The sequence below is a fragment of the Podarcis melisellensis genome (genome assembly GCF_964234715.1).
Source record: "Podarcis melisellensis genome assembly, chromosome: Z".
Lineage (NCBI taxonomy): Eukaryota > Metazoa > Chordata > Lepidosauria > Squamata > Lacertidae > Podarcis > Podarcis melisellensis.
This window is the reverse complement of record NC_138547.1, coordinates 16,141,166-16,163,886: the sequence shown is the minus strand read 5'-3', so window position 1 is coordinate 16,163,886 and position 22,721 is coordinate 16,141,166. Positions and strand designations below refer to the sequence as shown.

At 46.6% G+C, this 22,721-nt stretch overlaps 2 protein-coding genes across 2 annotated transcripts in view; one reads left to right on the top strand and one right to left on the bottom strand.

The window, feature by feature from the left end:
* LOC309362375 (uncharacterized protein) overlaps positions 1 to 17,929 on the top strand; it is a 33,694-nt gene extending 15,765 nt beyond the window's left edge. Inside the window, exons 6-26 of the mRNA XM_081898020.1 lie at positions 365 to 451; positions 875 to 1,003; positions 1,906 to 2,026; positions 2,330 to 2,406; positions 3,187 to 3,276; positions 3,898 to 4,084; positions 5,231 to 5,307; positions 6,094 to 6,180; positions 6,438 to 6,502; positions 9,499 to 9,673; positions 10,457 to 10,499; positions 11,118 to 11,234; positions 11,566 to 11,725; positions 12,335 to 12,424; positions 12,811 to 12,860; positions 14,286 to 14,416; positions 15,339 to 15,411; positions 15,707 to 15,805; positions 16,495 to 16,597; positions 16,690 to 16,837; positions 17,198 to 17,929. Of these exons, the coding sequence (XP_081754146.1) occupies positions 365 to 451; positions 875 to 1,003; positions 1,906 to 2,026; positions 2,330 to 2,406; positions 3,187 to 3,276; positions 3,898 to 4,084; positions 5,231 to 5,307; positions 6,094 to 6,180; positions 6,438 to 6,502; positions 9,499 to 9,673; positions 10,457 to 10,499; positions 11,118 to 11,234; positions 11,566 to 11,725; positions 12,335 to 12,424; positions 12,811 to 12,860; positions 14,286 to 14,416; positions 15,339 to 15,411; positions 15,707 to 15,805; positions 16,495 to 16,597; positions 16,690 to 16,837; positions 17,198 to 17,272 (2,184 nt within the window). The 3' untranslated portion in view covers positions 17,273 to 17,929. The remainder of the gene's footprint in view (positions 1 to 364; positions 452 to 874; positions 1,004 to 1,905; positions 2,027 to 2,329; positions 2,407 to 3,186; positions 3,277 to 3,897; positions 4,085 to 5,230; positions 5,308 to 6,093; positions 6,181 to 6,437; positions 6,503 to 9,498; positions 9,674 to 10,456; positions 10,500 to 11,117; positions 11,235 to 11,565; positions 11,726 to 12,334; positions 12,425 to 12,810; positions 12,861 to 14,285; positions 14,417 to 15,338; positions 15,412 to 15,706; positions 15,806 to 16,494; positions 16,598 to 16,689; positions 16,838 to 17,197) is intronic.
* Positions 17,930 to 18,817: 888 nt separating this feature from the next.
* Positions 18,818 to 21,442, bottom strand: ENDOG (endonuclease G). The gene is made up of 3 exons (XM_081897967.1): positions 20,614 to 21,442; positions 19,631 to 19,740; positions 18,818 to 19,401 (listed from the first exon to the last, which is right to left on the bottom strand). The coding sequence occupies exons 1-3, from the start codon at positions 21,145 to 21,147 to the stop codon at positions 19,089 to 19,091; spliced, it is 957 nt and encodes a 318-aa protein (XP_081754093.1). The 5' UTR covers positions 21,148 to 21,442; the 3' UTR covers positions 18,818 to 19,088.
* Between the last annotated feature and the right edge of the window lie 1,279 nt (positions 21,443 to 22,721).

Genomic DNA, 22,721 nt, shown 5'->3' with positions numbered 1-22,721 from the left:
CCATTTGCTGAAAATTGCAGTGGGGGAGAGTGTTGCTGTTGCATCTAGGTCCTGCTTGTGGCTTTTTTGTTAAGGCATCTGGTTTGCCACTGTGAGCACGGGATACTAGACTAGGTGGGCCCCCTTTGGCCTGATCCATCAGCCAGCCTTGTTTCATGTTCTTTACTTCCTTCTTCTCTTCCTGACAGGCAGATGGGTGGCATCATTGCTGCTAATGATCCTTTTGTCTGGCAGTTTGTTAAACTGTACGCGCGCGTGCACACACACACAAAATCAAATAATATATTGAGGTGTGAAATCCTGTGACCACATAACATAAAAACTAACCAAGGATGTGCTTGATACCTCTTTTGCATTTTCTTAGGTCATTATTATTGAGCCGTACTTTGACTGCTATGAGCCCATGGTGAAAATGGCTGGTGGGACTTCTGTGTTCATACCTCTGCAACTAGTAAGTGGACTGATTGTGCTGGCCTTTGTAGACAGTGACCCTGATACTTCAGATTCACTAGACTACAACATCCATCAATCCTGACCATTGGCCACACAGACTGGGGTATGGGTGGGTGTCATGGGGGTTGGAGCCCAACTCTTCTTTACAGGCAGTGCTACTTCATCCAGAACAACCTGAGCTCCACATCCCTGATTGGATGAGTCACTCACCAACAGTACTTTTGTCTTGTCTCAACACTGCCTCTGTCCTGTCCCAATGCAGCTTTAGTTTACTGGCCTTGATCCTAGATGGTGGCTCCGCTCTTCCACAGCTTCACCTGAATCAAATGAAACAGCTAGTTCTGGGGCCTTTGCCCATTGGCAGAAGTCCAGTGGCTTGACTCTCCCTTGACTCTCTCTTTTTCTCCATCTCCTCCGCCAGAATGCTGCAGAAGGTGGCAAGCTGAACTCTAGCAGTGACTGGCAACTGAATCCAGCCGAGCTGGCAGCAAAGTTCACCAAGCGAACTAAAGCCATTGTGCTGAACTCTCCCAACAACCCTTTGGGGAAGGTAACTAAGAACCCTGCAATTTTGCACAGGCCACTTGATGTACATTTGAAATATGTATGTGCAGTTCAGTATGTGCCATAGAATCATTGTAGCTTGAGGGCATCGCATAAGCATCAACCTCTGCTTCAGCTGAACCCATCCCCACCACCACCACCACCTTTCCCCAGTCTTGTATGCCATTGCAGCCAGATTTTCCTCTCCTGCAAGATTGGGGGGGAAAGTTGAGGATTCACCCAAATTTGTTGTAAAAAGAAAACTCTTCATAAACCAATCTTGAAAGACAGCAATATTGTCTGAAGTCTCCATTTAGGAACAGAGTGAATGAATGACATCTGTTCCTGATTAAGCAGCATTTATTGTCTTAAAAGGTAAAGGGACCCCTGACCATTAGGTCCAGCCGTGACCGATTCTGGGGTTGCGGCACTCATCTCGCTTTATTGGCCGATGGAGCTGGCGTTTGTCTGCAGACAGCTTCCGGGTCATGTGGCCAGCATGACTAAGCCACTTCTGGCGAACCAGAGCAGCGCACGGAAATGCCGTTTACCTTCCCACCGCAGTGGTACCTATGTATCTACTTGCACTTTGATGTGCTTTTGAACTGCTAGGTTGGCAGGAGCAGGGACCGAGGAACAAAAGCTCACCCCATCGTGGGGATTCGAACTTCTGATCGGCAAGTCCTAGGCTCTGTGGTTTAACCCACAGCGCCACCCGTGTCCCTATTTATTGTCTTAAAGAGTGTCAAATTCCTTAACTTCTCTCTGCCACCTGGGAACACCTTCCTCAGCATAGCAGACTACCCTTCCCATGGGTGTTCGGAGCGTCCTTATTCCAACAGTGGGAGTAGCTGCCACTGTTCTATGTCAAAGGGGCCCAGAGTTGCCAGTCTTCTCCCTCTTGTGCAGGTGTTCAGTAGAAAGGAGATGGAGCTCATTGCAGAGTTGTGTGTGAGACATGACGTCCTCTGCTTCAGTGATGAGGTATACGAGTGGCTGGTCTATGATGGCAACAAGCATATACGGATGGGTAAGGCAGATCCGCTTTCTGGACACTTGGCTTCATACCTGATCATCCTCCTAATCTGTGAACCTGAGCTGGTATGAGCATTTGTGGGTCCCTATGCCTTCTTCTCCCTTTTGGGACCAAAGTGGCCTGACTCCTGCAAGATCTTGCCTTGGACTTTCCAGACTTTGCAAAGAACAGTGTTTTTAAAGGAGCAGATACTCAGGGTGCTTCTCCCTTATGGGAGGAATGTTCCAGCTCTGATTTCCTTTCTCTTGAATGCACCACTGTGTAGATTTCAGCTTCATTTTCTTTCCTTCCTGACAGCCAGTTTACCAGGAATGTGGGAACGAACCGTGACCATTGGAAGTGCTGGAAAAACCTTCAGTGCAACGGGATGGAAGGTGAGGAGGCAGGTGTAGGAGGAGCCAGACTTAAGGACCGTTTTCCAGTTGAAATTCCTACCTAATCCTTTGCAGGCAAAGGAATAGGTCCATGGTAAGGTGCATACTTTTCATGTGAGAGGTCCCAGGCCCTGTGATCTGCAGATGAAGGGCAGCATAGCAATTTTAATAATCATCTTCATCTACACATGAAAAATGGATCAGCCGACAGGTAATTCAAAGCACACAGCATTTCATCAAATATTAGGACGATGATCATAGCATAGCTTTGTATTGTTCATAAACAGTAGAGCTGCCTAGCTATCTTTGTGTTGACCAGTAGACTATCCCGTAGACCAGGAGAACCTCAGGCTTGGGGGACAAGCACTGCCATTGGGAGCCTGCCTAAAACCCTGGAGAGCCACTGCCAGTCAGTGCAGACAATACTGAGCTGGAGGGACCTTAATGGTCTAGCTCAATATAAGGCAGCTTCCTTTGTTCCTAATGTGTCCTTGAACTCTGGTAATGCCTCTTGAGGCTAGAGGGTGTGTTTGTGGGTAGAAACCAGCCAGGTGTACAAAGGTAGCATTTATCTTTATTGCTCCGCCTACTTTTACCTCTGGTTCCTCCCACTGCTGACAGGTGTCCCTCAGAAGGTTGCCTCTACGGCAATGTGGCCCTCTGGTTGCACAGCCCCTCACCTGCCCACTGTAGACTTTCCCACACTCTCAGTGACATATGAAGAACACCAGCTATCCAGAGATCTGAAAAATAACTGCATTTCCTTTTCCGTGGCCATAGGTTGGCTGGACAATTGGGCCTGACCACCTTTTGAAGCACCTGAGGACAATTCATCAAAACTCGGTTTATCATTGTGCAACAGCAGCTCAGGTAAGAAAACAGCGCTGGACAAAACGGTCCCTTCCACTGCAGGAGTAACCAATGCGTTGCCCTCCAGATACTGCTGGACTACAATCTCCCATGTTTTTCTATTTTTATTTATCTAGAACATTTGTACTGCCCAAATGGATCCTATGAGTGGTTTACATGCAATCCATTAAAGCAAGTCTTAATCTAGAAAGAACTAAATAATAGTTCTAACTGGGGTTGCAGGAGAGGGCCTACTTAGTGGCTGCTCTCTGGCTTTGAATCTCCCTCCCTTGGGAGGCCAGCCTGGCTCCCTCCTTGTTGTCCTTCCGCCAGCAGGTGAAGCTTCTTTTCCCGCAGGCTTTTGGGAACTATTCTTCTACTTGGAGCAAGCCAGTTTAAATTATTGGGCCAGTTAAATCATGCCCATTATTGTCAGTGGGTCTACTCGGAGTAGGACTAAAACCGAAGAAGACCCATGTTAATACTTTTTGGCATCTCAAAGAACAGAGCACGGAATGTATATACTTACTGGAATAATCAACCTAGGGGAGGGGGAATTAGTGACAACTTTGACGCTGCTAACCTTGCCTGATAATTGCATTTGCAGTTGATGTCCTTCTGTTGTTATTCATGAGTCTCTAGGAAGCTGTGGCCTGTGGGCTAGAGAAAGAGTTTGAGCGCTTTGGGATGCCCGAGAGCTACTTTGCCCAGCTACCTCAACGGCTGCAGCGAAAACGAGACTTCCTGGTTCAGAGCTTGCTTGCTGTTGGCATGAAGCCCATTATCCCAGAGGGTTCCTATTTTGTAGTGGCCGACATCTCCGAATTCAGTAAGCGTGACACACACCCCTTCACCCAGTTAATGGTGGACACTTATTATTTTTTTAAAAGAGAGAACATACATTTAAAGAGAGAACATCATCCATGTAAAACACATTTTCCTCTCAAAAAAATAATAATCCCGGGAAATGTAGTTTACCAGCTGCATTCCCAGCATGCTTAACAAGCTACAGTTTCCAGGATTCTCCGAGTCAAGCCATGTGCTGTACATGTATGGTGGGTCTGCAGCCATAATATTGCTTGTTTTGAGACCCAGTCCAAATTCAGATCCAAATTGGTGCACCTAGCTCAGTACTGTCTGTCTAGAGTGACTGACAGCAACTCTCTGGGGTTTCAGGCAAAGGTTTTTACCAGGCCTGGAGATTGAACCTAGAACCTTTTGCATGCAAGGCAGATGCCCCACCACTGAACCATGGTCCTTCCCTTAAACATAAAGTAAAGTTCTAGTCCTCAGGATTCAGAATAAAGGGTTGATTTCAGTGGAGATACAGTGGTGCCTTGGGTTACAGACGCTTCTGGTTACAGACTCCGCTAACCCAGAAATAGTACCTCGGGTTAAGAACTTTGCTTCAGAAGAAGAGAACAGAAAATTGCACGGTGGCTACGCAGCGGCAGCAGGAGGCCCCATTAGCTAAAGTGGTACCTCAGGTTAAGAACAGTTTCAGGTTAAGTACGGACCTCCAGAACGAATTCAGTTCTTAACCTGAGGTACCACTGTATATAGAAAGCTGCCTTATACAGTCATACCTCGGGTTACAGCCGCTTCAGGTTGTGTTTTTTCAGGTTACGGACTGCCGAAATCTGGAAGTATCGGAATGGGTTACTTCCAGGTTTCAGCGGTCGCGCGTGCACAGAAGCACTATATTGCGCTTTGCGCATGCGCAGAAGCGCCGAATCGGAACCCACGCGTGTGCAGCGGGATGCACATTTACAACCTGAGCGTCCACTATACTTAAGATAGTTTGTGCATAAAGCCCTGCATTGTTGATCAGCATCAGCTCTCCAGGGTTTCTGACTATGGGTCTCTCCAGTGCCAAGCATTTGAACTGGGGACCTTTTTCATGAAAACATGTGCTCTGCCACTTAGCAATCTTAGCCACTTAGCCTCTCAATCAATGCCCATGCTCTCTTCTTAGAAGATGAACTTCCTGATGAGCCAGACTCCGAGGAGCCGTATGATTATCGCTTTACAAAGTGGATGATCAAGAACAAGGTACGTGACCCAAGATTTGGCACCGGCCAGACCATTAGTGAGGTGGCTGCCTTAGGTGGCAGATTTGGGAAAACACTGAAGGTGGCAATATTACCAGTCTGCTGCTTCTTGACACGGGGAAGGGATGGCCACACTGGATTTTCTGCCTCAGGCACTCAGAAGGTTGGTAACATAGAAAGTCACCTGGGATTGTGTCAGACCAATACTACATCGAACTCATTATTGACAGCTCCAGGGGTGGAGAACTTTTTTCCGCCTTCCAGGGGCCATGTGCCAGTGGTGGGCTGGGCTAGAGACAAAGGTGGATGGATCAATGAATGCAGTGTTTAGCTTTTGTACAGTGAACCAGTTTCTGTATATGGACACACCCCTCTGTCCTCCATCCAAGCAAGAGACATTTTCAGACACCCATTTCATCCAGGGGGAAAACACTCAGGACATGAAGCCAGACGAGTGAGAGTGCATAATAATAATTATAATAATATTTCTTTCTTTACTTGATAAAATTTGTACATTGTTTGATTGTAAAAAAATAATAATCTTAAAGTGGTTTACAATGATACGTGTAATTATAATGTTAATAAGAATAGCAACAGTATTTAATCTATGAATCCCCTTTCACATGTGTGTCAAGGTGAATTACAAACATTTAAAAACAGTCAGGAATTGTTTTTTAATCTTACAAAGAATAGGTGTCTGTTTTCTATTTTTTTTAAAAAAACTAAGGCAGATACTTTATCGTGTAGCTGGAAAATCTGTCAATGCACAATTCTTCTACCTCCATAGGGATTAGCCGCCATTCCGGTCTCTGCCTTCTTTAGTCCACCACAGAAGAAGAACTTTGACCATCTCATTCGCTTTTGCTTTGCCAAGGTGAGCTGTCCATGGGATGATTTGGAATGATTTCCCACATTTTTCACACCACTTGAGGGGGACATGTTTACATACATTTCTTTGTATCTTGTGATCTGCTTTAGCAAAAATGAGGGTGCTGGGAAACCTGTGGCCCTCCAGATGTTGAACAGCTATTTTTGATTGTGCAAGGTTGGGGTGTGGGGCAGGCATAAGATAAAAAATCTTGGCAGTGCCAAACACCAGCATTTAAAACTTACTTTTGTTTTGTGCATTAGGAAGACTCGACTCTGGAAGCCGCAGACAGCATCTTGCAGCAATGGAGTCGGAAGACACAGGGGCAGTAATATGATCACTTGAAGCAGGCTCTGTAGCTAGAATGCTGGAGCAAGGAAGGAAAGAAAACCCACGTGCCTATTTTGCCACTTGACATCAGGTTGCAGAATAGCCCTCTGTTTCCAATTTGCATATGCAGCAGGGAAGTAGGGATCACACATTCACCAACGTGATGGTGCCCTGTCATAGTTCCCAGATGGGAGATGTGGTCCAAAAGATCTGGAGGGCAACAGAATGGAGAATGCTGTTCCTGGCCACTCTTCTCGCAGCCTGTCAGGCTTCCAATATCTGTGGCCAGAACCACACCATACATTTAAAGCACATCCAGCATACATTTAAAGTACGTTTCTCCCCCACCTGTAATTTCCTCCTTAGGAAGCTACAGTTCCTTGTTTCCTTAACAGGCTACAATTTGTTGTGTTACTTGTGAAACTCTTAACACATCTCCATAAATGGGAATGGGGAGATCTGTGCCCATCCAGATGTTGTTGCACTATATCTCCCATTAGCTCCCGGCATGGCCTAATGGTCAGGGTTGATGGGAGTTCTAGTCCTGGAATATTGGAAAGCCCCAGGTCCTCCCCATCTCCTGCTCAACAGCTTCCAAAGGCATCCCTGCATTACTTTTTATCTGAATTTTTAACTGAAACTGTGAGTGTGCTTCTTGCTGGGCTGTCCTTATTAGTGCAATAATTTTTAGAAGCAGCTCCTTAATGGTTGAAATTTCTGAGCCTGTGATGTTATGACTGCAATCCACTACAAATTTGCTTTTTGGGAAGTGTGTGTGTGTTGGGGCAGGCAGGTGGTTTGTAACACTGGTATGGGTCTAAAATGATCTCTACCCCTGCCTGTACCCCGCAATTGTTACTTGACCACTTCTCTTCCAGTGCAAGGAAGGAGAGTATCTGGTCCTATCTTCCCACACTCTCCTTCAAGGGTAGGACAGGTCCTATCAATATGAGAAATCCTCGCATTTCCCTTAATTCTGCTCTTGAACAAGGGTGGGGGATCCTGCAGCCCCTTAAAATTGTGACTGTACTACAACTCCCATCATCACTTACCGCTGTCCATCCTGGCTGAGACTGAGGTTCTTAGAGGACCACATAATCATGAAAAAAAGAAAAAGAAAACATTTGGGGGGTTTTAATTTCAAGTATACAAGTATACTTTAAATTAAGTATACACAATGATAAAAGAATGTCATTAAATAGGAATACAGAGTTTGATAAATGCTAAAGGTAAATATAAGCTGAAAGTTGCAGTCACGTATGTTCCAATATAGGCAATCAAATAAAGATGCTGTTCCATAATGTTCTATGTGTTGATGGAGGATGAAAACCACACTTAATAAATTTTACAAAGTCAGTAAATGGATACATTGTTGTGTAAATGGTGTTGGTCTTTTTTCTTTTTGTAAAGCAGTTAGTTTGTTTACATGTAAAATATCCCAGCTTCAAAATGATATCTATGGGTTTCCAAATTTTGACTACCACTAATTTAGCTGCTGTTAGTGAATGGAGGATAAGAGCTCTACCGGTTGCATTTTGAGTCTGGGGAGTGAAGAATAAAACTAATTTTGGGTCCAAGCTGTTTTGTCATTTGATTACGGTAACTGTTCAAGGGGGGAAAAATCTCAGAATAAAATAATTTTGGGGCAAGGCCACTGCATATATATTAGAGACCCAGGCGAATAGCATTCCTGTCAGCATAGTTTTTATTTTTTTATTCAATCAGACCAGACACATGTACCAGCAATGTGCTATTTTTAAAGTGTTTTCTAAGTCTTAACTGAGGTGGAACCTGGCAAGCTATTCCAGAGTTGTTCATCTACTTCCTCTGCAGAGTCTTTCTCCAATTTTAATCATAATGTCACAAGGGGAAGGAAAGCCAACTGTGTGTGTTAAGTTGTGGGTGAACATATCAGGCAACACAGCAATTCTTCAAACAGCTCTTGTTTATTCACAGGCCCACAACAGAACAGGGCTGAAGGGTTCAGCCAACCTGCTTATATAGAGCTCAACTACAAAGCAACATAACAACTTTCTGTAACTATCCAATCACTGAAAGTCACTTTCAATTCCTCATTTGCATATGTAGACCTGAGTGAAAACTCTACAGTATCCCCCTGCTATCCCAGGGTACATAACAGTGTGAGCATTTTGTATATTTGAAAAACAATTCCCTACTAGGCTAGTTGTGTCAAGAAGTTGTTTAAAAAATATTTGGGCTGTGTAACGCCTGAACTTGTATGTTTATTTGGTTTAGAAAGAGTGTAATCTGATGTATGTTTAGCCAGGGACGGGCTGCTGATGCCCATTAGAGAAAAGTTTAGCACCCTCCACGAAGCATAACAGAAGGAGATCCAACCACGTGCAGAAGTGGTCTCCTATCTCCCTCTCTTCCAGTAACACTTCTCCTGTCATCACGGAAATGTGCCGCCGCCGCTGCTGCTAATATTCAGCCTCTGAGGGGAAGAAAAAGAACTGTGTGACTCTGATTCTTCATCTTTTAAACCTGCTAGGACGGAGGATGAACTTTCCGAGGAATAAGTGAAAGCGTGATTAATCCTGCCTTCCCTTCCTGATGTGTCACTGTTCTTCCCCGCAGAAGGGCTTTTCAGCTCGGTTTCTGTCCTGATTAGAGAAATAACTAATTGCGCACTTAATATTGTCGGCAAGACGAACTATTACTAAACCCTGCAGGAACACAACTGGAGATACGCTTCACACACACGCACAACACACGTTTAATGCGAATGAGATATTAGCGTTTGACGTTAAGATCTGGGGAAATGCAACCCCTTCCAGCCTTATAAAAGTCCCTTTTCCCCTCTTCAATCTTTTACCAGGGATTGAGGGGCGAACGCGAAAGGGTTAAGAGACGATTTAACACACACACACACACACCCTCAGTAAGAACCAGGAAGTGACAAATCTATACAGGGAGAAGCCATCTCTTACTTGTTTCATAGCTCTGTGGCCCTTCCCCTTCTCGACCAATCAGCGGTCGTGGGATAATACTGGCCCGGCCCCCAAGTTGTAGGATGGTGATTGGGCGAGTGGAACATGGCGGAGAAAAGCCAGGCGAAGCGCTTACGGGAGGTACACGTGGGATCCAGGGGGTGGAAGGAAGAGGCTGCTGTGCATTAGGTTCAGCTTGGGCATTTACTCGGGGGAAGGTGAGAGGGCTCAGCCTTCTCGGAGGGTGGGGGATCGGGGCCACTCTTGGGGTGAATAAGGAGATAGCACTGATGCTTGAGGAGCGCGGGGACCTCTTGTTCTTTTGGAGGAGGGGACACCTCTTTTAAATAATGGTGGTGGGAGAAAATGAGACCCTTTGAGAGGGCGAGGCAAAGGGTAAAGTCACACTCTTCCCAACAACCTCATATTCCAAGGTAGGCAGCGTTGGGACATGGAGGTTTCACTCAGCTGTCGTTTTTGGTTTAGCCACAGACTTTAATCTAATACTGTACCAGTTCCTCACCTGGACCCCTTCTCCTTCTTGGTGCCCTACAGATGTTCCACCAGGCAGAGAGATGGGTCTAACCCAGGGCTTGCCAAGCACCTCTGGATGCTCATGAGCAGAGCTCCCCATCTTTTACCCACAAGATGGGACCCATTGTGGGCTTCTCAGTGGGGCATCTGGTTAAGATGCTGATAAGCTGATGCTGATTACTATATGATGTTCATGATTATAAGATGCTGGTCCAAATGGGCCTTTGGCCTGATCCAACAGCCAGACTCTTTCTTAGGTTGTATCCCAGGGACCTTACAGAGAAGGGTGGACAATTCATAATGATAACAATGCGCTATTATGAGTACATAACTGATTGCCAATCGATCCTGGAATCGAGTGTGTGTCTTGAACAGAAGTGGGTAATATGAACTACTGTGTGACCATCCTTAAGGCATCTGTCCCGCTGAAGCAGCTAATGGGATCTGTGTTCTTTCCTCGTTCCTAGGGAGAAGACAGAAAAATGGACTGGCGCAAATGGAAGCAGGAAAGTAAGAATGCTCTTTGGGTTCCTGGGTCTCCTCCCCACCCCCACAGACTTTATTTTTGGGGGGGCAAGTCAGCACTGGGAATCTGTCCTGCCAAAGGACATAGGAAGAGCCATGCTGGATCAGGCCAAAGGCCATTCCATCCAGCTCAAAAGAAGAGGGTGTTTTGATATAGTTTGGGCCATTTGCCATTAGTGTAAAAAATTAGCTCATTCTCCCATTATACCATGTGTGTAAAGGTTTGCCCTTGTCGTTGCCTGTTGTTAAGTGCCTAATAAACACATATGCTTATGGTGTCTTAAGTTTACCAGTTTTCAAACTGTACATCATTGGTTTTCCAAATCCCCCCACCCTCTTGCAACACAACATTCTTGTCAAACTGCACATGAAGAAAAACAATTTTGTGTTTCTGCTTTCTGCCTTCCAAGTGGATGTCTCATTTTGGCTTAGCTTGGCACGCCAGCAGTATTCCAAGCCGGAGAAAAGCACTGCACAGTCCTTCCTTGATTATTCCCAGTACACCTTAGTCCAGGGCCTTCTGTGTTGGAACTGTTTTAACCCCAATGCTAACTCTCAGGGATTTCACTTATTGTCCATTCTGTGTTCTCATCTCTCTTCCAGAGAAGGAGGAGAAGAAGAAATGGAAGGAGCTGAAGCTGTTGAGGAAACTGGATAAGAAGATGATGCAGGAAGCTGCAGAGAAACAGAAAGAGGAGGCAAAGCCCATTGAAGATAAAGGTAACGGATAACCACGAATGGGAATGAAACTGGACTTTGCCTGGAATGTGCTACAGAACAGCCTTCTTCAATCTGGAGCCACCTCCAGATGTTTTGGACGACTACTCCCATCAGCCCCAGCCAGCACAACTGATGGTACTCCAAAGCATCTAGAGGATTGGTTCAGGCTGCTATGGAGGAGGGAAGTAACCTGGGACTTTCTGCATGCAAAGCTGATGCTCTAACCACTGAGCTGGGTACGATGGGTAAAAAAACAAAAAACCTCCTCGTGAAATCTAGGAATGCTTACTGTGCGCTGCTTCTCCTAAACAGTAACTTCCTTATTTCCTAGGACGCAACTACACAGTCAGCGTTGCCCTTCCGGGCTCCATTCTCAGCAATGCCCAGTCGGCAGAGTTGCGGACTTACCTTGCCGGGCAGATCGCCAGGGCCTGCGTCATCTTCTGCGTGGACGAGATTGTGGTGTTTGATGAGCAAGGGGAGGATTCAAAGTAAGGACTCTGGTTGCTCACGAGGCTTTCCCCCCAGCTAGCTGGCATCATTTCCATGCAGGGATTCCTTCCCAGCTCTACCTGGAAATGCCAGTGGGGAATGAAAGTAGGGACCTGTTACCACAAAGACAGCAGATGCTCTTCTATAATAAGACACACTGCAGCAGCGTCTGAGTACCTGAAGGAGCATCTCCACCCCCCTCGTTCTGCCAGGACACTGAGGTCCAGCTCCGAGGGCCTTCTGGCGGTTCCCTCACTGTGAGAAGTGAGGTTACAGGGAACCAGGCAGAGGGCCTTCTCAGTAGTGGCGCCTGCCCTGTGGAACGCACTCCCACCAGATGTCAAGGAAATAAACAACTATTTTACTTTTAAAAGACAACTGAAGGCAGCCCTGTTTAGGGAAGCTTTTAATGTTTAATAGGTTATTGTATTTTAGTTGGAAGCCACCCAGAGTGGCTCGGGAAACCTATCCAGATAGGCGGGGTATAAATCATAAATTATTATTATTACTGAGTGGCCCATAGAAAGCCAACAGGGTTTAACTTTTTAAAATTTAATTCCAAAGATTGTACTGTTTCCCCACCCTCACCCCTGCCTCAATCTTTTCAGGACAGTGGAAGGTGAATTTGAAGGGATCAAGAAGAGAGGTCAGGCCTGTGTGCAGCTGGCCCGGATTCTGCAGTACCTAGAATGTCCCCAGTAAGTCATTCTGCAAAAACTTGGGAAAGTACCTTTAATGGTTTTACACTACCGACGCTTCCTCAATATTTATTGTCGAGTACTGGAATTTGCTGGTGGGGGGAGGGAGAGAACAATAATGCCCCAGGGATTAGACAGGCATGTATGTCTCTCAGCAGGTCCTTGATGGGATGAAGGGGAGATTTTGACTCTCCGCCCCATGTGTATCTCACAATGCACTGCACTTCTGCTTGGGGGCCTTAGGTCTAGCTGGCTTGATTTTTCTGTTGGCTGCTGTGTTTTGTTTTATCATCACTGGATAATTTGACCATTATCGCAGCTGAATATTGGAAGCTACTTCTTCTCATTTGCCCTTCTAAAAGCATTTCTTTTCCTCTATTGGACAGATACCTTAGGAAGTCTTTTTTCCCCAAACACCAGGACCTCCAGTTTGCAGGTAAGGCCTAGAGCAATGGGAGGGCCACATTCCCTTCCGGGCAACATTCTGGGGGCCATATTCCAGTGGTAGACAGAGCTAGAGGCAAAAGCAGGCAGAACAACTAATGCAGATTTTACCTTCTGTATAGTAGGCTCATTTCTGCACACACACGCACACGGGATGTATGTATCAATACATCATCCAAAACCAGTTTCCGAAACAGTTTAATGATATTTGACATGGCCATATATCTCGAATCACAACGTGTGTATGCACTATGTAAAAAAATAATGCTGTAGGAAAACCGTGAAGCCAGTCACCGTTTCGCTCATGCTTCCTGCTACCCCTGTTGCTCTGCCTCCCCAGCTCTCCACTGCCTCTTATAGGGGGCAGTGAACCACAAGAGCAGGCGCTGAATAAAGAAGCCTACCTGGGAAGTTTCCTCAGTAATGTAGACACCGTGAGCTTCTTGTTTTAAGTGCAGACCCAGGCTGGTAGGTGGTTGAGCGAGACGCCTGTCAAAGCAGCTCCAGGCTTCTTGCTGGGAGCCCCTTTCCCCCGCCTTTCTCCTACTTTGGACTCTCTCTGCTGGCAGAGCTGCCTCCACACACCTGAGGGTTGCCAGGGCCCTTGTGAGATCAGGTAGCCCTCTCAGCTCCACCTCCTAAAAGCCCCCCTCCCCCATGTTGCTGCCCAAGCCTGACTTTTGAAAGGCTGCTGCCCCCAGCCGAGGCTCGCTTGGAAGTCACTGCTAGTCCCATGGAAAAATAAACTGGGGTTATTTACTGAATTGTTAATAATAATAATAATAATAATAATAATAATAATAATAAACCTTGCCCTTGTTGTTTAATCCTCCTTCCTTACTTTCCCCCTTCTCTCTGTGTGTGTGTGCGGGCGTTTCTGTCTCTCACCTCTACATAGTGACACCATTATATATTGGTATATCTCAGTGTTTAGCCAGTGTTATGTCACAATGTCAAAAACCACACATCGTCCCCACACACTCATTCCTCCTAATGAAAAGGCATTATCAGTGTTCAATAACATTTTCCAGCCAAACAGTCTTAGGTCAGGTCACAGTCAGATAAACGAATATTATACACTCAATAAAGTCCCTCAAAAAATAAAATAAGAGCACATAAACTTTATAGTAAATTGATTGGTTCCCTGTAATAAATCAGTAGTTGAGTATATCAGCACCCACCCCCTGAAAGACTTAGAGGAATTGTTTGGTCTCCAATAGATGCCAAAAGGTGAACAATGTGGGCTGAACCTCAGGAGTAATTAATTAGTCCTGTCTTGGGTTGTTGCTTTTTAGTGGGTAGGGACAGCACACATGTGCACATGTACTCTGGCACATGTGAAAAGCAGTGTTGTTTTGCATTGGAGGGGGAGGGTGGGGGTGACTCCATATTACTCACCTTGGACATGTTGTTTCAGGGCTCTTAAACCCCTTAGACAGCCCCCACCACGTGCGGATAAGTGAGGAATCGGAGTATCGGGAAGGAGTGGTTTTGTCACGGCCCACCAAGCCCGGCCGGGGATCCTTTGTGAACTGTGGAATGCAAAAGGTAAACCCTCACCTGTCCTGCTGCTATACCTTAAAGGGGTCTTACTTTTACCCCTCCATGATCCTTAACCAATCTCTATCCTTGATGGAGCAAGTGAGTTCTGCAGAGGCAAGCAGGATGTCCCTGCGGATCAGGGGGAGACCCTAGAGCTGCATTCCATCAAGGATAACTGCCTGGGGGCCACTTGCCAGTGAGGGATGTGGCCAAAGACCAAAAAGGGGACAGAGCAATAGATATGAAACTGTAGCTACTCATATTTATTTATTTATTTGTTGCATTTCTATCCCACCTTTTTCTCCAAGGAGATTATGGTTCTCCTCATTTAATCCCCACAACAGCCCTGTGAGGTGGGGCAGTGACCCACCCAAGGTCACCCAGTGCACTTAATGGCCCAGTGGGATTTTGAGCCCTGGTCTACCAGGTCCTAGTCCAACACCTTAACCACTACACTGTGTTGTCACCTTAAAGGTAAAGGGACCCCTGACCATTAGGTCCAGTCGTGTCCGACTCTGGGGTTGTGGCGCTCATCTCGCTTTATTGGCTGAGGGAGCCGGCGTACAGCTTCCGGGTCATGTGGCCAGCATGACTAAGCTGCTTCTGGCGAACCAGAGCAGCGCACGGAAATGCCGTTTACCTTCCCGCTGGAGCGGTACCTATTTATCTACTTGCACTTTGACATGCTTTTGAACTGCTAGGTTGGCAGGAGCAGGGACCAAGCAACAGGAGCTCACCCCGTCGCAGGGATTCGAACCACCGACCTTCTGATTGGCAAGCCCTAGGCTCTGTGGTTTAGACCACAGCACCATGCACATCCCGTTGTCACCTTATCTGACTCTTATAGCTTATATTGCACCCTTGCCTGGCTGTGCATTCGGCAGGCCTGAGATCTGCCACATCCCAAGCCAATGTTCTCTTCCTACAGGAGGTACAGATCGATAAGCAGCTGGAGGCAGGCCTTCGTGTTACAGTGCGTCTCAACCCACAGCAAAACCCAGGTAACGTAATTGACCCCACACCTTGGCCCAAATGCTGAATGGGCTAGCCCCACATCTACCACTGCACTCAGGTTGCTCAAAGACAAGACAAGAATGTGGGGGGCAGAATCTCCTTTTCATAATATTTCCCTGAGCTTCATGATTTCAAGAGTCGTGAGAAGTTTAAGTCATAATTTGCAAGCACCCCTCTCCTTTTCCCGTGCAGCTAGGAGGCAGACTGCCCATTTGCAGCTCAACAAAAACCTGGGTTCTTGTGGGCCAGCCAGCCTTGTTAACTCCCCACTTTCTTCCCTAGAGAGCAAAACACAGAAGGGGGTGGTCGTTTCATCACACCAGCCCCGAACTGCTTCTGGGCTCTACTGGGGCTACAGCGTCCGCTTGGCATCCTGTCTGAGTAAGTGTACATGCCTACTTTTTAAAAAGACTCCATAACAAACTGTTATGATTAAGTATATAAAGCCTTTAACAACTGGCTTTATATACTTAAGATTGCTTTACCTCCTTATGCCCACTCAACAGCTTTGATTAGGAGAACAGGCACTGTTGCAGGCCCCACATTATACCTGCTCTGCAGCTGTAAAAAAATGATCTTTTAGTGGGGAAGCACCTACCCTTTGGAACTGCCTGTCTGTTGAAATCAGGCGTGCACCACCATTGTATTCTTTTCAGTGCCTGCTAAAAACATTTTTAGTTAGACAAGTGTAGCCAAATGCTTAGAAAGTTAGTGGGAGTTTTAATCTGTTTATGTCTATTGATATTTTGTTTTTTCTGAAAGCCTGGGATTATTGCTGTTCTTATTGTTGCTTTTCTTTTATCATCCTTTTTGTAATCTGCATTGAGATTTATTTATTTTTAATTTACAACTAAGTGGTGTATAAATTTTATGAAATAGACTACAGTTCCCAGCATTCTTTTGGGAAATGTATGATCTTAGGCTTAAGATGATTAGAAGTCATTAAATAGTTTATAAATTTAAGAGGCATTAAGTGGCTTGTAAATTTAAATAAAAAAATTTGGAGAACCGCAGGTTTTCCCCGTCCATGGCTTAAGTTCATTGCTTGACATTTGTCTTCTGCTGGTCAGGTGCTGTGTTTGCTGAATCCCCGTATAAAGAAGGCTACGATCTCTCCATTGGAACCTCTGAGCGAGGGGCCTCTGTGGACCAGGCAACTCTGCCTTCTTTCAGGTACACCTTTACAATCCTACCAGCTTTTATGGGGACTAGAATCATCTCTCTACATCCCGTAAACCTGCTTCACCATTTCTTCTGTCTCCCAGACATGCTTTGATAGTTTTCGGAGGCTTGCAAGGCCTGGAGGCAAGCGTGGACATGGACCTGAACCTGGAGGTCACAGATCCAAGCACCTTGTTTGACCTTTATTTGAACACCTGTCCGGGGCAGGGCAGCCGCACCATCAGGACCGAGGTGAGGGGTTTTTTGAAAAAAGGATGTTCATGGAGGCTAATGGTTACTAGCCACAGTGACTATGTTCTCCCTCCATTGTTAGAGGCAATATGCTGGAAATCACAAGGGGGGAAGAGTTGTTGCTGCTGCTGTGCTCAGGTCCTGCTTGCAGGCTTCTCATTGGAGCATCTAGCTGGCCTCTGAGAGAAGAAGATGCTGATAGGTGCCCAATCCGACAGCCAGGCTCTTTCTTTGTTCCTTATGGTGGCCTCCTGCACCCATACAAAAGAAGAATCTGCTGGGTTAGGCCAACAGCCCAACTATGTCCAGCATCCTGTTCTCACAGTGGCCATAAATTTCTTTTTGGGGTTCCCTTTCTAGGAAGCAATTCTCATCTCTCTGTCGGCGCTGAGACCTCGGATCGAAGAAGCAGTGAAGAAAGGTAGCAGCCTCTGAACAGAAGCAAAACTCAAGCATCCAACATGGGCAGACCATCATCAATCTTTGCCTCTTCCAGCCCAGGATTTGCCCCAGCAAATTATTTGTCAAAATTACAAATACCTAAATACAGACGGTCATTTACCCTCGCTAGATTCAACGTGCTGCCACCTGCCTTATTGCAGGGCAGATTCGAGGGTAAACCATACGTGGAATGAGTCTGCCCCTGCGGCTTGATGGAGGTAGAAACTGTCTCTCATGCCTTGTTACGCTGCTGTTTCTACAGGGATATACACTCGGTATTTATTACCCCTGCTATGCAAAAATCTCCAAATGAATCCAAACTTCAATGTCTAAAATCCCTGGTAGAGGACAAGGATCCTGAGATCACGTTAATTCTGTGCGATTGCCATAAAACTTAGGGAACAAGCTGTGCTATCATAATGATTAAGGCCTTAAATGATAATTTTAGGTTATATGTTAGTGGCTAAGTTTTAATTTATATATTTTTAAACTGTTGCTATATCTGTATTGTCCCTGTTATACCTAATTGCAAATTCAAGTGTATCCCTATCATGTTTTATGACTTCTTTGATATTGTATGTGGGCTGGAACTGGTCTGTGACTGAAATAATCAATTCATCATCACCTCTCCCAGCCAACTTAACACCAAAATGTGATGTAGGACCATCTTCTTTCTCTGTTGGGAGGTCAGGAAACTCACCTCCCTGCTGCCACTGGTTGGAGCAGGGTCAGCAAACTTTTTCAGCAGGGAGCCAGTCCACCATCCCTCAGACCTTGTGGGGGGCTGGATGATATTTTTTTTTGGGAGGAGGGGAATGAACGAATTCCTATGCCCCACAAATAACCCAGAGATGCATTTTAAATAAAAACACACATTCTACTCATGTAAAAACACGGTGATTCTTGGACCATCTGCAGGCCAGATTGAGAAGATGATTGGGCTGGATCCGGCCCCCGGGCTTTAGTTTCCCTACCCATGGGTTGGAGAGCAGCCAGACACAAACAGAGGGGGAAAGGGGGAAGGACTTTGAGACTGGCCTGTCTATCTCAGCTGCCACTTCTCAGAAGGAGGCATCTGCTTTGAACTTTTGGGAAACAGTGAAGACCTAAGTGTGGCAGTTGATTGGAGGATCAAATGCAACCACTTTCATGTTTAACACAGGAGCAACAACTTTATCTACACAATTAAGACTGCTAGGAATCTGATCTCCGCCCCCCACCCCAAGCAACCTACAGTTTAAGAAGAAACATATTAAGTATATGACCTGATGTGAAATTCCAGGAGTATCTTGGTAATTAAATGGCCAAACTTTTAAAGGTATAAACCAGTGGTTTCCAAAGTGGGCAATACTGCCCACTGGTGGGGGGGCAGTGGGATTACTTAGCAGAGTGAAAAGGACTATCAGATGTTAAATAGCTGGTATCACTGGATCAAGTTCCATCAGTTTTGTTGAATTAAATTAAATGGTTTTAATTCAGTTTTGTGCAGGGGTTTTTTTTGGGGGGGGGGTAGTTTTTGCATTTTTATTATTAAGGGTTTACTCCTTAGCATTTTCTTCTCTTGAAGACATCCCACAAGGCAGCAGAGATTCCTTCTCCTAGATGGGCTCCCTTCCCAGGTTGACAAGCCCCATCTTCCCCTAGTTTCCCTTTACAGCACATGCAGAGGAAAGCAATCCAAGTTGGTGGCCATCACTGCTTCTTGTCTTTAGAGAGAAGCAGGTACTGTTCCTTGAGAATGCTAAGAGAGAGAGAGTTGCTTGTTGCTGCCTGGCAAGTGTCTGTTTGCAAGGTCTCAGGAATCACTTCCTTAGGTGGTGCTTCCAGCTGTGATTGCTTTCAAGTTGTTTCCAGCAGAGATTGCTTTCAACTTGCTAGTCCTCTTGAGGATGTTGGGGACGAAGAGGAGGCCAGAGGCCCGCTCGATGCTCTCGATGGGGACCAGGAAATTCTCCAGAGGGATCTTATCATTGACGGGGCTGTTTGGCATGACGTAGGAGCGCAACTCAATCTCCCCACTTGACTTCTCCAGGATGAGCACCTTGAAGAAGTGTGTGGGGACGGCCACGTGGCTCTTCCCAATCACCTGGTATTTCACGTACATCTTCCCATCTGCCTCCATCCTGTATGGGGAAATTGGGGGGGTGGGGGGGTAGGGTTAGAAGCCATGATGGGGGGGGGGAATTCCAGCACCCCTTTTACAAAAATGTGAAACAATATTGTGATTCTTATTTAACAAAATCGATATTTCATTATTGCATAAAATAATAACTGTGATTGCGGGGTGGGGGCTGTTGGCAGAGTAAACCAGAGGGGAAAGTCTGTAAGTTTTTTTTTGTTTTTCTTAATTACCTGGGTAGAAAAAGTGGTCCTGTACAGACATAAACATTCTTGTTGTATTTAGTTAAGCTCCTGCAGTATTTCTCCAGGTTATTCCAGGCATTCTGATTCAGGTGAGGATTCTAGAAGCAAAATAAATAATGTGTTCAGTAGCTGAAGTGGTGATGGTAATGAAGCAGTTAAAAGGCTAGGTGTGGTCCAAATGTTGCAGAACCACAAGGTGGCAAGGGGAGGGGGAACTGTTGCTCATTGGTTAGAACACGTGCCTGGCATGCAGAAGGTCCCAGGTTCAATCCTGGGAAAGGCTGGGAGTGTCCCTTGCTTGAAGTCCCAAAGAAGCTGCTGCCAGTCAGAGTAGACAGCACTGAACTAGGTGGACCTCACTGACCTGACTCCATAGCAGCCTATATGTGTGTGGTGCTATGTTTAGCTCTATGCTCACCTTTCAAAAGCCTCTGTGGGGCACCTAATCCCAGAGGTGACCCAGAAGTGATTTTAGTTCACATTGCTTAAAAAAAAATTAGGTCTAGTAGACCTAATTTGAGTCACACAACTCAAAAACCGTAAGGCATAGGAAATTTATATTCACTCCTGTGACTTAGATGTGAGATAATCCAGTTCGGCAATTTTAATCAAAATCTGAGATGTAGTAAAAATCAAAAACACAACTGGTGATTGTCATGGAACAATCCCATTGAAGAAACTAACAATGGCTACCCAGACATAACTGCTTATTGCAAAGGGGCCCCCATAACAATTAAAGCTTCAAAGCCCCCCAAATGTAGGTCTGCCTTTGGTCTCATGGACAGGCATCCTCTTTATTTCCTCGATATCAAATTAAGAAGTGCCTCTGAGGCAATGCAGAGTGCAATTGCCACAGCTGGGGGTGGAGGACAAGACCAGCCTTCCAACCATTAACAGAGGGACTTGAGCGACCGGGGAACATAGCTCGCTCGCTGCCTTCAGACAAGACAATCCAATACACTCTCCCTTACCTGGGGGGCGACGTTGCTCAAGTAGAACGTGTCCCCCATGGCCTTCTGGCTCCAGCGGTGGTTGGCGGCGGCCGCCAGATGTCCGCGGTCAAAGCCGCTGCCCTTGTAATCCGCGTTGGAAGCGCGGTGGTACTCGTGAATCGAGTCATCGGAACGGAAGTCGCAGGCAGCACGGTCCGAGGAGCCGCTCAGCGTGGCCGGGTTTAGCTGCTCCACCACCCAGAGGGCGCTACGAGCCCGCGGGTCGTAGCACAGCACGTAGGACTCCCGGGTCCGCAGCAGGGACAGCCCCGGCAAGCCGTACTTGGCCAGATCCCCCGAGTCGCCAACGCCGCCTCGGGCAGCCAAATCTGAAGTTGTGGTGGCGGCGGCAACCACCGGCACGACGGGCAGCCGTGAGAGGAGCCCCTCCGCCTCCGCTCCCGGCTGGCTCGGCTGCCTCTCTCTCTTAGACAAGCCGGCGCCCAAGCCCAACCCGAGAGCCAGGGAGGCCGCCGGCACCAGCCACCGGCTGCCGCTGCAGAAGCGCCTCATTTCATCCGCTCCGCTTGGCGGAAGCGACCCAGCGGCAACTTGCAAGCGGCTGCTATAGACTCGAGGACTCCCGGGTCTGCGGGTGGGAGAGTGTGAATGGGGATGGAACGTCCGATCAGCGGAACGCCGAAAATGAGAAAAAAATGTGAATGGAACGAAACGTTCGATCAGCAGCAGGTCAGGGAAGGTGCGAGTGGGACAGAACGTTCGAGGAGGAGCAAAAAGAGATACACTGTAGCCCCGCCTTCGTCGGTCGTGCCGACTTCTTAAAGGGGCAATGTTTTCGAACAGGAGGCTAAGACGGGCTATACCGCGTTGGTCTTGCGACTGGTGGGGGTCACTAGACCCGCTACAGGGTCGCGCGGGCCGTGATCTAAAGGTGGCTTGCTACATCAGCTCTGCCACAAAACAAGTGCTGTTGTTGTTGCTTAGTCGTGCCCTACTCTTCGTGACCCCATGGACCAGACACTCCTGCCTCCAAAACAAGTACTCACGGTAGCAATAATACTAAGCAGGGCGGCCCACCCATGAGGCAAGGTGTGACAACCGCCTCGGGTGGCAGAACCCACAGGAGCAGCAGATCCTGATGTCAGTATTTATTCCTGATCTTCACTCATCCTTTCTTCCGTGGTGGGTGGGTGGGGGGGATGCCATTTTGGGGTTCACCTCAGGCACCCAAATGTTTTCTGCTGGCCCTGATACTAAAGAAATCAGCCTCCAAATGCACAATGGAGTTAAGAAGGTCGGTTCCTGGGGCTCTGGAAAGGCTGAGGGCTACCTAACCTTCTCCTGAAGAAGGGCGCTTGAGAGCGTACTGCTGTGGCTCTAGCAGAGGTTAAGCAGGGGGAGCAAAAGCCCGCGATAGAAAAAGCAGTGCTTGCTTCTACAAAAGCACACACTAACAGGAAAAGAAGGCAGTCCCTTTTCGCCATAAGAGCTGTCCTGTACAGTGAAGCAGACTCGTTCAGGATGTAGTGGGTCCTCCTTCGCTGGATGTTTTAAAAACAGAGGTTGGATGGTCATGTCAGGGGGATTCTTTAGCTGGGATTTCTGCATTGCAGGGGGGTGGGCTATAACCCTTGGGTCTCTCTTTCAGCTCTACAGTTCCATGATTCTACTACTTTACAGTATATGTGGAGCATGTGACAATTGTGGAACATTGCCCTTTTAAGGACACTTAAAAGCCCGTCACACTTTACGGTCCTTGCCCTTGCTGATTCTTTGACCTTAGGGAGCCGCTAGAAGAAGATTGGTGCTTTGGCTGGCCTGAAGCAAAGGTGTATTGCACTACAACTGTCTTCATATTATATTCCATAAACCCGCATTTAAAGCCTTCCTTCTTGTAATGAATGAGTAGACTGCTAAGAATAATTTCTAACAGTGTGGAGAGCATGCCACTGTGTAGAGCATGTTGGTAGGTTCAACCAGTACAATAACAGAACCACTATAACTTTAAATAATATATTAAAACCGTACTTTTTAACTTTTCAAGAAATTACCAAGATGTGATTTATAGGTCACTAAGCAGCCTCAGACCCAACCCTGCTCAGTAATTCTAAGAAGTAAAGGAATCA

Coding starts and splice junctions, on each gene's coding strand:
- ENDOG (XM_081897967.1), bottom strand. CDS start 21,147: ATGAGGCGCTTCTGCAGCGGCAGCCGGTGGCTGGTGCCGGCGGCCTCC. Junction 19,741..20,613: donor TGAGCAACGTCGCCCCCCAG/GTAAGGGAGAGT, acceptor TTTTGCTTCTAG/AATCCTCACCTGAATCAGAA. Junction 19,402..19,630: donor GGACCACTTTTTCTACCCAG/GTAATTAAGAAA, acceptor TTCCCCATACAG/GATGGAGGCAGATGGGAAGA.